Source organism: Leptonychotes weddellii, chromosome 10 (genome assembly GCF_054177405.1).
Source record: "Leptonychotes weddellii isolate Sample4059 chromosome 10, ASM5417740v2, whole genome shotgun sequence".
Taxonomy (NCBI): Eukaryota; Metazoa; Chordata; class Mammalia; order Carnivora; family Phocidae; genus Leptonychotes; species Leptonychotes weddellii.
This window is the reverse complement of record NC_138378.1, coordinates 4,386,480-4,402,445: the sequence shown is the minus strand read 5'-3', so window position 1 is coordinate 4,402,445 and position 15,966 is coordinate 4,386,480. Positions and strand designations below refer to the sequence as shown.

The 15,966-nt window shown below is 46.1% G+C and overlaps 1 protein-coding gene and 1 non-coding gene across 2 annotated transcripts in view; one reads left to right on the top strand and one right to left on the bottom strand.

The window, feature by feature from the left end:
• The first annotated feature begins 1,193 nt into the window (after window positions 1–1,193).
• The window catches only part of VAPB (VAMP associated protein B and C), a 59,020-nt gene continuing 44,247 nt past the window's right edge, over window positions 1,194–15,966 (top strand). Inside the window, exon 1 of the mRNA XM_081832531.1 lies at window positions 1,194–1,466. Coding sequence (XP_081688657.1) covers window positions 1,409–1,466 — 58 coding nt within the window. The 5' untranslated portion in view covers window positions 1,194–1,408. The remainder of the gene's footprint in view (window positions 1,467–15,966) is intronic.
• LOC115938909 (U4 spliceosomal RNA) lies at window positions 15,389–15,529 on the bottom strand. Its single transcript, XR_004073902.1, has one exon. It is a non-coding gene; the product is annotated as a U4 spliceosomal RNA (small nuclear RNA).

Here is a 15,966-nt window from a genome sequence, read left to right as displayed (position 1 = left end):
AAACTTATTACGAAAAATTTCAAGTATACAGAAAAGTAGAAAGAATAGTATAAAGAATACCCAGATGCCCACTAGAGTAGAGTCAACATTAACTATTCGCTGTTTGTTTTCTCTACATATATATATATGTATAGGAGAAGATGATTAAGAACATGCATATTTTTTTAAAGATTTATTTATTTATTTGAGAGAATGAGAGAGAGAAAGGGAGAGAGAGAGCGCACGAACATGCAAAGTGTAGGGAGGGGCTGGGAGAGTCTTAAACAGACTCTGCCTGAGCGGGGCTGGATCTCATGATCCTGAAATCACCACCTGAGCTGAAATCAAGAGTCAGTCACTTAACCGGCTGAGCCACCCAGACGCCCCTTAAGAATACATATTTTATGTAGTAAACATTACATAATGACATAATATTTAAATAGCAGTAATGATGTAATGTTCACTTCGGAGGCCAAGCAGATTTAGGTTCCCAGCAATTTTTAATGACATAATTTATTTGTGTGGTTATTTTTTCAGAGGCTGGCTCTCCAGCTGGTTCTAGTTAGAGGGTAGGAACCAGGTCAATTTCTCTGATCATTTTATTTGTAAATGTTTGTTGCATATATTAGTAAAGGATGAAGTACAATGCTTGTTACATAGTAAACATTTAATAGAGAGTAGCTTTCATTCATTCGATGGTGCTGTTATTGAAAGCGTTCAGCAGAGTGGCACAAAAGCAGCAAAAAATAATTGGTAGCTTGCTATATATTTATTGCTTACCATACGTCACAGTGCCTAGCACATACCACTCACTTATAAACATGCTTATGATAAGAATAAATAGTACTTTCATTATTATTCAGTCTCTACCAGTGCCTGGCACTACATAAGCAAGGGTAAAGTGGAAGCTTCTTCTTTTTATTGACTAAAGCACTTTACACAGTGGTTGGTCCCCATGGGCCCTGAGTAAATAACCTTTGAGATGACTGTCCTCACTTCTGAGCATCCCGGACGGCCCCGCCTCCAGACCTGCATGACGCCCCGCCCCCTGCTACTCGGTAGCCCCGCCCTGCGGCCGCGCCGCGCCTGCGCACAGCGCCGGGAGGGGCTCCGCGCGCGCAGCTTCCCGCCGCCCGAGCGCGCGCAGGGCCCAGCCGGCCAGCCCGCTGCGTGCGTGCGTGCGTGCGTCGCTGCGTGCGTGCGTGCCGTGCGCTCGTCGGGCACCGCGGCCTCGCCCTTGCCCTCCGCCCCTGCGCCTGCACCGCGTAGGCCGCGCCCCCCCCCCGCGCGCACCCCGTAGACGACCCCCGCCCGCGTCCCGGCCGGCCCCCCCCTTTCCGAATTTAAAGGGGGCGCAGCATTAACGCCTCCCGCCTCAGGTGACCTCTCAGGGGGTCTCCCCGGCAGAGGTGCCCCGCCGCTGAGGAACATGGCGAAGGTGGAGCAGGTCCTGAGCCTCGAGCCGCAGCACGAGCTCAAATTCCGAGGTAAGCCGGAGGCCCGCCATGTTCGGCCGCGGGCCCGGCCCTGCCGCCCCGCGCCCCCTCCCGCGCTCGCAGGCACCGGCGGCGCGGCGGTGACGTGGGTGCCCGCCCGGCCCGCGGTCCCCGCCCCGCCCGACGGCGCGCGCGTCCCGCGCCCGGAGTCCGTCGGGCCGCCGGGCGTCCCGGGCCCGCGCCTCGCCCCGCGCCTCCCCGCGCGCGCCCGGCCCTCGAGGCGCTGGGCGCGGCCACCGTCCAGCCTCTGGGGGGGTGGTCCTCGGGCCGAGCGCGCGCCGCCCTCCGCGGGGCTGCCCTTCCCCGGGGCTGCCTCCTCCGGGCGGCCCGCGGCGGGCACCGGCGGTCGTCCCCAGTGACACCTCGGTTCCGCGCCGGCAGGGCACTCACACCACCTCAGAGGGCCGTTTTACGCACTTGTTTACTGCGTTTCTGCACGAGAAGGGAAACTCCATGAGGACAGGACCTGGCCGTTTGTCTGCCGGTGCCCAGCACACTCTAGGAGCCCGATCAACGTCTGTGGGATGAATGAGTGGAAGCGCCCCCGCAGCTGTGATGGGACAGGGCTCTGCTTGTCTTCTGCTGGCCTCCTGGTGCCCGTGGCCCACTTCTGTGAGGCTGGGGGCGTGCGGGGGGCCCCCGGGGGCCGAGGTCCTTTCCCGCCCAGAGCAGCCTGGACCTGGAGCCAGGGGAAGCCCAGTGCGCCCCGTGTGCTGGTGGCAAGCCAGGGTCCTGTGTAAAGTGCAGCTTTCGACTTTTTATGGTTTTTTTCCCCTCCCCTGCCTTCCCCACTGAAGTACAAGTGTCATGGGGCAGTGGGGACCACGTAGACTTTCCCAGTCCTTCTTTTAGGACGTGTTGAGTAGCCGTGTACTAGGTATGTGCTTGGCACTGGAGAGACAAAGAATGAACAAGAGACCAGTCCCCTGGCATCATGGAGCTTCCCTTCTCGTGGGGAGGGGGGGGGGGGAGCAAATCAGCAAACAAGAATATTTCAGGTAGTGGTAAGTTCAGTGAAGGAAATACAGCAGGTGATGTGATGAGAGTTTACTTTATGTCTGATGGCCAGGTCACCAGGGACCGCCAGCACTTGGCCCTCCATAGGTGCTCAGTAGGTATCTGTGGAATGAATGCTGGCCAGAGACACCCTAGTTTATATGGACTGGCAGGAGGTAGTATAGGGTAACTTACCCAAAGTTACGCAGTTGGCACGTGGCACATTTGAACTCAGACTTCAGGGCTCACACTCTTTAACAGTTATGCTATCTGACCCCTGAGGAATACTCCAGAACTGTGGCTGCCACTTTGCCTCCCAAGATAACAATCTGAAATGCCTCCACATGGTATAAAGAACCAAAGGTTTTCCAGTTAAAATGAAAATAAAACAAAAACAAGAAACCCCACAAACCTAACCTGGATTGTAGTTCTCTGACAGTACTTTGGCTTGGGTGATGTTCTCATGGCCTTCTCCTGGAGCAGCCAGCCTGGGAAAGGAATCCAAGTAGCGAAAGTGAAGGTGGAGGGTGATGGTTTGCGCTCGAATTGTCCGAAGTTCTCTACCCCAGAAGCATGGTTGAGCTACTCCTGAGTACTGGCACATTCATTCATTTAGTTCACAAACATTTACTGAGTGTCTGCTCCACATGTCAGATACCAGGGAAGACGAATTACATTCTCCTTCAACACCCCACCCCAGAACTTAAGTCTAGGGAAGGGGGCAGATGACAGAATCATCCAGGACGGTGCCATGATAGAAGGTAATCACAGTGCTCCAAGAGCAGTAAGGAGGTCACCTCCTGAAAAATATGTCATTTGAGCTGAGTTTAAAGGTCAGGTGGAAGCAGACTAAAAGAAGAAATGGGTGGGGAGCATGTCAGGCAGAGGAAATCCCACGTATAGAGGCAAAAAGACTGAGATGATTGGGCCCCTTTGGGATGCCACTAGGAGTTCGGAATGACAGCAGCAAAGAGCATTTGTTGGGGTTGCAAGGCAAGGTAGGAGATGAGGCTAGCTAGCAGGTAGGAGTAAGATCAAGGCCTTCTGTGCACAGACACAACCAATATCCAAGTTCAGATTGTGTTGCTTTTCCTTAGCTAGTCCTTCCTCCATTGATTCCCATCCCCCCACCTGCCTCCCAGTACATACACTCCTCTAATGTTATGTTATGGAAAGAGGTCCTGATTGGAGAAAATTAAAGTTTTTGTACCAGTTCTTTCATGTAAAGATGTTTGACCTTGGGCTGGCAGCTTCACTCCTCAACGTTAGGTCATTCTTCAGTCCATGGGGATGGAACCCTTGCCTCCTGTAGAAAGTTTTGTTGTTGCTTAGGAGTAGATATTATGGCTGTTCAGCAGCTTTGTAAACACACAATATTATACAGATATTGGAGGTTGTATTTAGACAACTGGTTTCATCATTTCAGCTTCTTTACCTGAAAGGTAAAGCAGAGAACAGTGATCTTTCTGGCCCTGGGTTGGCCAAAGTAATGACGGCCAAAGTCACGGGATATTTTTACTAGGGAAGTGGTCCAAGAGAAGTCATGGTGTCAAATTGTTGAAGGCTGTTGGCTCATGACTTCAGAAGAGGCCTCTGTAGGCATGTGTAAACTAGTTTATGAGATTGGTTTATTTGTCTTAAGCTGAGCACTAAGACAAATTAGAATAGAGGCTCAGTACTCTGGTTTGCTGTATAGAGTTCATTCATTTCAGGATGAGAACTGCCACATTTAACTGATCTCTTCCAAGTTACTCAGGGTGATGACTCTGACTTCAGGTGGTTCACTTAGATGAATCAAACCTGCAAGCTAACTTAATAAGAAGGCAATAATTAAAATGCCTAAAACAACACAACTTAGCATCCAAAGGAAAAAAGTTAATTATCTTTTAATGGAAAAAAAGAAGCATCTTTTAAATGCAGTTTAAGATGATATGGGATTAGGGGCACCTGGGTGGCTCAGTCGTTAAGCGTTTGCCTTCGGCTCAGGTCATGATACCGGAGTCCTGGGATCGAGCCCTGCGTCCGGCTCACTGCTTGGCAGGAAGCCTGCTTCTCTCCCTCTCCCACTCCCCCTGCTTGTGTTCCCTCTCTTGCTGTGTCTCTGTCAAATAAATAAAATCTTTTAAAAAAAAAAAAGATGATATGGGATTATATATGTTGGATTCTTTTTCATCTTGGGCATTTTTTGTGATTATGTTGAAGTTAAAGATACCACTGAGGAAAAGGGAACGCAGACTTATGTGACTTTGTTCGGACTGCTAGAAAGTGCCAGGCTGCATTGTGTTAAGAATCAGAAAAGAAGCATGACACTGTGACGTTTTCCCTGGTGAAATAGTATGAGCTCTTCCGGGGGCGGGGTGGGTAACGTTTCTGAAAGAGTTAAAGTTCTTTGGAAACCTGTGAAAAGTGCTTTCTGTTGTTACTCTTTCTGTTGATCTGAGGTCTTTCAAGGCCAACTCTTCCTTTCCCTTGCATTTCCTGACCCTGAGGCCCCACTTGTTGCCCAGCTCAAAGACAGCTTTCTGAGTGAGTCACTTTGTGTCTGTTCTTTTCTTTCTCCTCTCTCTCTACTCCTATCAGATTCCATCTGTGGTAAATAGTATGTCTTGTGTTTTTTTTGGTCATTGTTCAAGAGTTCAAGACTCTTATCATTCTTCACATCCTAGCACCCGCTCCCCCCCATGAAGCAGTCACGTGAGAGTGGGCTGTTAACTGTCCTCATGAGCTGATTAGTTGAGGTTTAAACCCACTGTGGACCTTTGCTTTATTCTGAGACGAACCCAGTGGCCTTCAGGACATCTCGCTGTTGGTCAGTAGGGATGACACCGATAGATTGGTGTGGTTGATGACCGCTTTGGGGAGAAAATAGGAACCTGGGTGCTGTAGATGGAGGATAGGTTAGTGACACTGTCTTTTGTGTGAGGAGAGCATGCTTAGAATCATTAGTTCACCCCCTTAAGTTAATGTGTAATTTAATATTGTTTAGGAAGCTAAAAATTATAAAACCCTGTAGATATAGTCCGTTAGATGCAGTAATTATCTTTCAGATGCTAAGTACAGCATTAATTCTTTAGCTTTAGTATAGCACTGATTTCCTTAACATTTCATGATCACATAGAACAGACTGTGTTTTACAGCACAACAAAATGTCAGCAGTGTGCTTAAGATTCTTTATGGTGGTGGTTTAAATCCATCCTGAATAGATTATCTTCATTTATTTAATTATTAACCAGCTTGCTCATCAAAAGCAAGTGGCATTAAACTTACTAAGCTTTAGTCAAACTTAAATCTTCTTAGATTGTACTATTTACTTCTGAGTTTATGTTCCTGGGAGAAAAATGTGAATCAGAAGTTAACTTTCTTTTATTCACTTACTTACTTCTCTTCTTCATGGTTAACTCCTTAGGGGGAGAAATGGATCCACTTGGCCATGTGCTTATATCTGGAAAGTGGTGACAGCTCCTTGACGAGTATGGTTGTGACATGTACCATAGTTCTCTTCATGATTGCTTGGTAGCTTGGCATCTGTGTATGGCTTTATTAAAATAATTACTCTGAATGGATGCTCATCAAAGAGGTGAACTCTTAAATATTATTAACACTGTCCTTTATTTATTAAAATTATATAGCATTCTTTTTTCCAGTTCTGAGGACAAAATACTGAGAACTTTGACCTGCAGTACCAACCATTTGGTAGTTGAAAATTAGGGGAGGAGTCAAGGGAGTAAACTGTTCTGGTTATCACTTAAGTATTACCCTTAGGCTCAAATTTTAAAACCTGAAGCTTGAATTTTTACATAAGGAATTACCTCCAAGATTGCTTCATCCATCCCCCATTTGTATTTGAAAAATTTGCCATCTGAAGGATGACCATGATTTGGAACAAATGAGCACAGCTTTCAGCAAGATGACAAGAAAGACCAACACAAAGAGTGCTGGGTTCCATTAGTCAAGACAAGGTTGCCATAGAGTGTCTTTAATAAAATAAAATAAAAGCCTTCTGCACAGTTATTTTGCAGCGGGGATTGTGTTAAAAACAAAGTTACATTATGGTTTCCAGGCTTGCTTCCTCGTTTTCTGTCATTTTCGGCCCCTTTCAGGCTGTCATCAGCATAGCACATCTAGGATTGCTTTGGCCCTTGCTCAGTGGATATGTGCCCTCTTTGAAGTTTTTACCTGATGGACCTGGGCTGCTGGCTTTATAAAAACAAGAGTTGTTTAAAGAGCTTTGTTTATGGAAACAAAGTTACTGAACTTGACAAACATTTTAAGATTATTTAAAAAAAAATCAATGTGGCAAAAAAGTATCTCTAGAATATCTCTTTTTCAAAATGCTAAATGTGTTAACAGAAGCCATTGATATCTAGATACAATGCCTTAATGTGCTTTAGTGTTTCCTTCCTTACATAAAAAAAAAAATCATTGAGAAAATGGGGATAGTTCCATGGGAAACAGTCTTTAAGTGCTTTCTTTTAATAACATTTTAGCATTAACTGCACAAAACTGTAAAGCTGTAGAAACACCTTCTTAGAGTTTTCCTTTATCATTTCAGAGGGTTATCATCAGGTTTTGACTGGTAGGTTAGTATTTCTTTTCATCAGTGTCAGATAATGTCTTCAGTAGTCAGACTTTTGGCTTGTGTGTATGTGTACATGGCCACGTGGGCACCTCAAGTATGGCTGGTCGGTACACATTCCTACTGATAACTCATAATGTGTTCGAATTAGTACACGTGGGCAATTCGGTAGGCTCCTACATTAGTCTATCTGGGAAGGGTGGTTAGGGAAATAAATATTTTGGGGGAGAGAATGAGAGACTGTTTGAGTCTTTTGGATTGTTCTTTAAGGCAGTGGAGTGGACTCCTGGACCATTTACCTGGATTTGAATTGCTTGTGATGGGGCTTGGAACCTTTAGAGCTCAGTTGCTTGGATTGTCTCTACAGGCTGGAGGGTGCAGAGAGAATGGAGTGGAATAGAAAGCTGAACCTAGGGAGCTAGGAGCAGAGGGCATATTTGTAAGGGGCCAAGTGGTAGACTCCCTCTGCTTCCCCTCTGGGTTGGGTCTGGAGCTAAGAGCAGCAGCTGTGGTGGTATGCTGATGTTCATTTGGAAAGAAAAGGTCGGGGAAGAACGAACATTTTTAGAAGATAAATGTTTCATTTCCAGAAGGTAGTCCACAAAGTGTAGGGACTGTTGTAGATGCTTTATGTTCTTTGTCTTGCTTAACCTACGGCATAATCCTGTGAGACCAGTTACTCAGTGGTTAGACAGCTGGCCCCTGAATGAGGCTATAGTGGTAAATGGGGGTGCAAGGATTTAACCCTGGTGTCTAGCACCAAAGCCCATTTCTTTCCAGTGTATCACTGTCATCTCTTTAGAGTGAACTCATAAAGGGGTTCATTCTTGGGGGAGGAATGCAGAGAATTCATAACCATTAAGGAAGTATTAGTAGTTGTCAGGATAATTGCTTAAGAACATGAATTAATTAAGAATTATTCTTTGTGGAATTTTTTTTAAAGATTTTATTTATTTATTTGAGAGAGAGAGTGCATGCATGCATGAGCTGTGGGGAGGGGCAGAGGGAGAGGGAGAAGCAGACTCCCCACTGAGCAGAGAGCCTGATGCAGGGCTTGATCCCAGGACCCCGAGATCATGACCTGAACTGAAGGCAGACGCTTAACCGACTGAGCCACCCAGATGCCCCTCTTTGTGGAATTTTTTTATGAGGGATTTTGTACCATACTCTTTAAAAAAGTTCATATTGATGACAAATGCTTTGGAAGCATTCTTTGGTTTACCTTGTGAATATTCAGTTTTTATATCAGATTTTGGTGGTGTTTCATGATTATGTACATAGAAAACATTAGCTTTCAAGTAATTTGCAGTTCTGTTATTGAGTCTTTGGACGGTGGCGTGACATGTGCGTGTGATAGGGATGTCACAGGTTTGCAGGTTTGTGAAGGGGGAATTAGAGAAGTTTGAAGGGTGTTTATGAAGACAGGAGTATCTAACATAAATGACCTTTATAGATGCCACCTTAAACTTTAAACTTTACAGGTAGGGCTGCCAAGCCTTTAGTCCTGAGTGTTCCTGATAGGTCCCTCCCTTCAGCAGGAAGCAAACAGGGTAAGTTAATATATAACTAGAGATTTCTCAAATGCTGAAAGAGACTAAATCAAGGTGTATAACAAAAAGTGCTCTTTTATTCTGTATGAGGTGTACTTTGGAAGTCCTCGTTTTCCCAAGTGATGACCTGCAAGCATAGGAATCCGACTGGAGAGGGTTTAGAGACATGCATGGATATGATGATTGTGTGCATAACAGATGATCATCCAATTGTGAATATTTGGGGTTTCTTTCTTTTCTGCAATTCATCCTTTGAGGTTTTCTTCATGGACAGACAACCCCTTCTTGTCTGGTGGAATAAACATGACTGATTCGGGGTTGTTTCTATCACCACATAGTGAAAGCTTCCTATGGGCCAGGCATTTTGTTGGGGACTGGGGAGGAGTCCTGGCTCATAAAGTACCGAGCTTCTAGGTGGTAGAGGGGGAGAGAAGACTATGGAGACAGGACACTTATGTGTTGTCCCCAGTTGGGAGCCTAGAAAAAGCTGTGTTGTTCTTTGGGATTTCGATCTCATGGGAAGGAGGCATATGAGATTCATGACTCAGTGGGCTTATACTGTGTGCTAGGCAAGTTTTCTAAACCTGCTCGTTTACTTAATTCTAACAACAGGCTTAGGAAGTAGATACGGTTATCTTCAGGTTCATGAACCTGCATTAGAGGCAGAGCTGGGATTGGAGCCAAGGTCCGTCTGACTGCAAAGCCTGTGTCCTTTATCACCATGTTGGCACTCTTTCTTCCCTTGAACCATGAGTGGGAGCATGGCTGCCTAGGAAAGCCCTAGATTTTCTTATGTATTCTGTTGTTAGGAAGTTGAAAGAAGGACTGGAAACAGGACAGTGGGAATCGAGAAGAAGTGAAAGAGAAATGAGAGAAAAAGGAACGGTGCTTAACTGTAATCGTAATCCAGTAATGGCCTCCGTGGCCTCCACGGTACTGCTGCCACGAAGTATAGAGTTGTTCTGGAACCTTCGAGTGACTGAGTTTACTGACTTTCAGCAAATCTTTCTGCCACTTCTTTTTTTCCCTTAAGAACTTCTGTTCTAACTTGATCGCTTCTGACTGTGTCATTAATTTATTAGTGTTGACAATTATGTGCTAATGTTGTCACTGTATCTGCCCTTCTACCTACTGGAAGTCCTTTATTTTCTCAGTGCCTGAGACCCCAGATGATGTCACTTGACTGGGGACGAGTTTAGCCTTTAGTTTCACCATTCAGCATGTATAGTACAGTAGAGGGAAGGGAAGGAAAGGAATGGTACCTATCTCAGAAGTCCTGTTATCACCATCTCCGGTTTATTTTTTATTTTTTAAAGATTTATTCATCTAAGGGGGGGGAAGGGTGTGGGGTAGAGGGTGAGGGAGAGAAAGAGAATCTCAAACAGACTCCACATTAGCACAGAACCAGAAGGGCTCGATCCCACAACTCTGAGGTCATAACCTGAGCCCAAACCAAGAGTCAGACACTTAACTGACTGCCCCACCCAGGCGCCCCACCATTCCCGGTTTAGAAGTGAGAGAACATAGGCCCAGGACTTGGTGAAAGGTGTAATTTGCACCGACGTCTTTCAGCCTGCAAAGCCTGTGTGCCCTGTATTACAAAGGGAAACTTTGTGCCTGCCCTTGCTGTCACTTGGGGACACTCAGCGAGGATCACTGGCTTTGATTTCCTCTTCTGTTGGGGGAGGGCGCTTGAACTGAACATCTCTCTCTCTTTTTTTTTTAATTAGTTATTTATTTATTTGACAGAGAGAGGCACAGTGAGAGAGGGAGAAGCAGTGTGGGGCTCGATCCCAGGACCCTGGGATCATGACCTGAGCCGAAGGCAGATGCTTAATGACTGAGCCACCCAGGCACCCCTGAACTGAACATCTCTTGGTGTTCCTTCCAGCTTGAGCCTTGAGAACGTGAGATGAAAGTTTACTTCAGCTGAAGAAGAAAGATGGAAAGCTCCTTGAGGGCAGAAAAGGGGCTTGTATTTCCCATAGTTCCTACCAGTGTGCTTTGTACTAGCAGGCGCCTGAATATTTAATTAACAAACACTCTTTTCCTCTTTAAAAGCTCACTCTTCTATTGACCTTTCCTGAGTATTCTTGGAGATATTCTCATCTAGTTTTTTCTACATCTCCTCAAATTGTACAGATTGTATATCATTTGCATATTTTGTTTATGCCTTACTCTCAGTGCTTCATTTTCTTTTTTTTTTTTAAAGATTTTATTTATTTATTTGAGAGAGAGAGAATGAGAGACAGAGAGCCTGAGAGGGAGGAGGGTCAGAGGGAGAAGCAGACTCCCTGCCGAGCAGGGAGCCTGATGCGGGACTCGATCCCGGGACTCCAGGATCATGACCTGAGCCGAAGGCAGTCGCTTAACCAACTGAGCCACCCAGGCACCCTCAGTGCTTCATTTTCTTACTGCTTTATTTTTTCTTCTAGAATGCAAGCTCCTTTAGGTTCTATTTCTTTAGTTTTTCCCAGTAGTGAAAAAAAACCCAGTAGGTACTTTTTAAGGACCACCCTCCCCCCTTTTTGGGAGCAGTTTTAGATTCACAGTAAAATTAACAGAAAGGTACAGAGATTTTGTATATACCCTTTGTTACCATGTGCATAGCCTCCCCAGTTGTCAGCGTCCCCCACAGGAGTGGCACATTTGTTACAACTGATGACCCTACACTGACCCATCATCATCACCTACAGTCCACTCTGTACATTAGGGTTCGCTCTCAGTGTCGTCCATTCTGTGGGTTTGGACACATGTACAATGACAAATATTCACCATCATAATATCATACAGAATATTTTCACTGCCCTAAAAATCCTGTTTTCCACCCAGTCACCCCTCTCTCCTCAACAACCCCTGGCAACTACTGATGTTTTTACTGTCTCCATAGTTTTTTCTTCTTCAGAACGCCATAGAGTTGGAATCATGCAGGCTTAGCCTTTTCAGACTGATTTCTTTCACTTAGTAATGAATGTATTCTTTTCTTATCCTTTTCTTCTGCTAACTCCAAAGAAGGGATACAACCCTGTACATGGTCATTTTTTTAGTGTTTGGTATGACCGTTTGAAATAGAAGCATATATAAGAATAAAAAGAGAGGTTTGCTGGAAAATCCAGAGGTTTGTCCTTGTGGAGCCTTATTTGAATTCTCATTCTGCTGGTTGAATTGATTTGTTGGCATATAAATGTATCCTGATGGACTGCTCTGAAAATCTAAATCCGTGCTTTTTGACCTTTTTAAAGTCAGACACTGCTTTACTAATTGGATGAAGGAAAGCCATGAATCACTCCTTAGAGAATCTGCAGGTGTACTCATTCAAAACTTCCTCCTGTGATTTGGGGACAGAAGGATCACAGTTACCGTGGGTGTCTAGCTGACCTCTAATCTCACTCGGAACAGCAGAGGTGGAAGAAACATGGGAGGTCATCTGAAGAAGTTCCAAGAAAACTTCCAACGTTCATTTGGGTCTTTTTATTTTATCGCTACTTTTTTAAATGAATGCCTTTGTTACCTCTCTCCTTTAAAGCAAGATCATTTCCTTTTTTCTCTACATATCCCGCTCGCATGGAGGCCCTGAGTGTAGTGCTCGGCCAGTCAGTGGTCACCAGTAAGCCTCCGAGTGTGCTCTCTTCCGTCTTTGACTGCTTTCTCAGTCATGCTTGCCCTCTCTCACGGCTCCCCTCACATCCCCTTTGGTCCCGACAGGCTTCTGCAGATAGCAGTCTTAATACCTCTTCTTACGGCCCCTCGCTCCTGCTGCGGGTACCCAGGACCCTCCTTACCCTTATCGCTGCGCGCTCCCACGTGCGCAGTGTCCCTGTCTTCCGTGTGCTCCCTGTGGCCCTTACTGGTGCTGTCCTGCCTCTGACGCTCTTCCTTCCCCTCCCTCAGCCTTGGTGGCTTCTTCCGCCCCGCGGGCCCCTTTCTCCCACTCCTCCTGGAGTCCTGTTGGTAGTGCGGAGGGCTACAGGGTTTCCTTCTCTGCCTCTTCTCGCTTTTCTTTCTCAGGTACCCTCCCTCCCTCCCTCCCTCCCTCCCTCCCTCCCTCTGTCTTCACTTTTCCCTGCTGGGGGGCTCTTCTACTGGCACTCATGGATGACCCCAGGCTTGCCCCAAGCCCATACACAGGGCTGCAGGGACCTCAAATGCAGCAGGCTCCAAACTGCCTTCCTCACTCCCTTTGCTTTTTCTCTTCACATCTCCTCTTCCTGCAGCCATCTCTATGTGTGAGTGGTGCCCATATCCACACAGTTGACCAGTTCAGTGACTCAGAGAGCCCATGACTCAAATCTGCCCCTTCTTCCTTGTCCCCTCTGTGGCTGCCTCATTTCCCCCTGGATGACTGTAATAGCCTCTTGATTGGCCTTCCTGTCTGAGTCTTCTCCCTTCTCTCTATACCAATGACACTTTCAAATATGCAGATCTGAGCTCATCTCTTGCTTGCTTAAAATCATTAAATGTCTCTCCATTGTCAAAAGCATGATTTTAAATTTTTTAGAAGATTTATTTATTTATTTTAGAGAGAGGGAGAGAATGAGTTGGGGGGAGGGGCAGAAGGAGAGGGAGAGAAGCAGACCCTGCGCCGAGCACAGAGCACGATGTGGGGCTTGATCCCACGACCCTGAGATCATGACCTGAGCTGAAACCAACCAGACACTCAACCGACTGAGCCACCCAGGCCCCCCTAAATTTTTTTTGTAAGGTTTTATTTTTAGGTAATCTCTACACCCACTGTGGGGCTCGGACCTACAATCTTGAGATCAAGAGTTGCGTGCTCCACTGACTGAGCAAGCCAGGCATCCCTGAAGTTTAAATTTTTTAACAAGACCTGGAAAATCATTTTTTTTTAAAGATTTTATTTATTTATTTGATAGAGAGATGGAACACAAGCAGGGGGTGTGGAGAGGGAAAAGCAGGCTCCCCACTGAGCAGGGAGCCTGATGCTGGCTCGATCCCAGGACCCTGGGACCACGACCCGAGCCGAAGGCAGACGCTCAATGGCTGAGCCACCCAGGCGCCCCTGGAAAATCATTTGGGCCTGTTCCCCTTGATCCCCTGTCTTTCCTTCATCTGTGTTCCAGCCTTTTCTCCTTCCTGGTCTAGGGCTTTGCAGAATGAGTATGTTCCTCGTCACGTCTGCTGCCCCTCCCACTTCCCTTCAAGGCTCAACACAGCTTCCGTTCTTGGGGTCACTCTCCTGTCACTCTCCACTCACATGTGTCTGGGTCCATACCCCCACACTTAGTAAGGTGTGTTTGGTTTCTTGACTCCCTTCCTCATTAATCAAGAAGATCTTTGCCCTTTTTGGACGTGTCTTTCCTCCCCAGATACCAGAGCCTTGTGTTGTGCGTGTCACATGGCAGGGTCTCAGGGCATCATGGTGTCTGGGCATAAGAAGGCTGAGGATGGAGAGAAACGGAAGAGAGGAGGGGACTTTGTATGGTGAGGAATGGTGAGACCCACCAGTAAAGCCAGTGGGAGTAGCTGATCCGTGTGGGCACAGTGCCTTCCACTCAGAAATATGTAAGGAGTTTCTACCCTGTGCGGGCACTTTTCTCTCTCCTGCAGACTTCTCTTCTCACCCATCCTCACCTCCTATTTCAGAGCCAGAACTGGCTTCTCACCCCGTGTTCTTTCCTTTCCCGTCACATATGGTATCTTGCTCCATTAGTCAGCCTATTCTGGTGTCTCAGATTTCTCTTCTACTTAACTCCTGCCCTGTGCCTACAAACATGCTGCAGTTTCCCCTTCCTGAAAAGAAATCGCATTCCCCCAGACCTTCCCCCACTTAAGTGAATGGCCAGTCTTCCATCACAACTAAATTTCTGGAAACAATGAATCGCAATTACTGGTTTACGTCTTCACTTTCCTTTCAATTCTCAGGCCTTACCACTCCACTGAAACCATTTGTAGTTCACCAGGTTTCTGTCTGTGACACTTACTTTTGACTTTTCTGGTGAACTGCCCACCTCTTTATCATTTCTTTTACTGGGTGTTGACATTTCCCAGGCTCTTTCCTCTGTCTTCTCCACTTAAGTGCCATTCTCTTTATGTTTTCTCATTAACAGTGCTTTCAGCTGTCACTCCTGCACAGAAAATTTCCAAATCTGTATTTCCAAGCAGGTCTTTTGATCCCTGGGCTATGCCTACTAGGCATCCCTCCCTGCCTGTCTGGTTATCATGAAAGCACCTCAGACTCAACATTTTCCGTACTGCATTCAGGATTCATCCACTTGTTCCCATCGAGTGTTTCTTTCATATCTTGGGATGGTCCTTGCACCGTGCTGGGTTATCTGGAAGTCCCAGACTCATCTTTTATCCCCCTCCCCCTTCTTCTCCACCTCAGCACCCTCTGCACCACTGTGTTTCTTTTATCCCCACTGCCATATCCTGAGGATAGGCCCTGTCCCTTCAGGATTATTGCCCCATGTCCCAACTCTGTTTCTGATTCTCCCTTCTTCCCCCACCCTTAAAGCTCTTCTGTGTACAGTTTTCAGAGCTGTTTTTCTGAAATTGAAATCTGATCATGCTATTTCTTTATTTTAAAGCATTCATTGGCTTCCTAGATCTTACAGATTATTGTTTAGAATTCCTAGGCCAGGATCAAAGTCTTTCAAAATTGGGCTGCACTTTTTCTCTTTTTAAACAGTGTCAGCTTTCATTTTCCATTTTAAATGACTATTTATAAGCTGTTTAGAGTAAGAAACCCTCACACACACACACTCAGACACGTGCAAACACATGTCTTATTTCTGGTTTATACTACATGCTGTAAATGCTGTAGAGGCAATGGATGCTTTCAGAACCCATGTCAGAAAAGAGAGACCCGGTTTTTTTCCCTCACACCTGTCTTCCTAGAATTATTTTTCAATTAGCAATAATGGCGCCTTGGATAAACCTCATTGGCTACGATACTGCCACTGTGCAAAGCTTCCTAGAATTATTTTTAATATTATTCCTTTCATATCCTCATGCTTCCATGCATTTCTCAGCTTCATTCACTTCCCTCGTATCCCTTCTGTACCCCTGTGACGTCCCCTGTGAAGGCCCCACTTTGATCACACCACACGGCTCTCACCAGGGCTTTCCTGCAGCTCAAAAGGTGGGTTCCTTCATCTTTTCAGACTCCAGGACTTCCCTCAGGGTTCAGCCCCCCACCCTTAGCTTTAGTGCAGCATTCAGTGCAACGAGAGGTAGTGTACAGCCCACCAGTTCAGAGGTGAACTCTGGACCTGCTCCCTAAAAGTCACATGATCTTGGATAAAGTATCTAACTTTTATGTGCCTCATAGTCTTCACTACGGGGCATGTTAGGTTTAAATGAGTTAACACATGTGAAGTGCTTAGAATAGACCTGGCACAATTTTTTT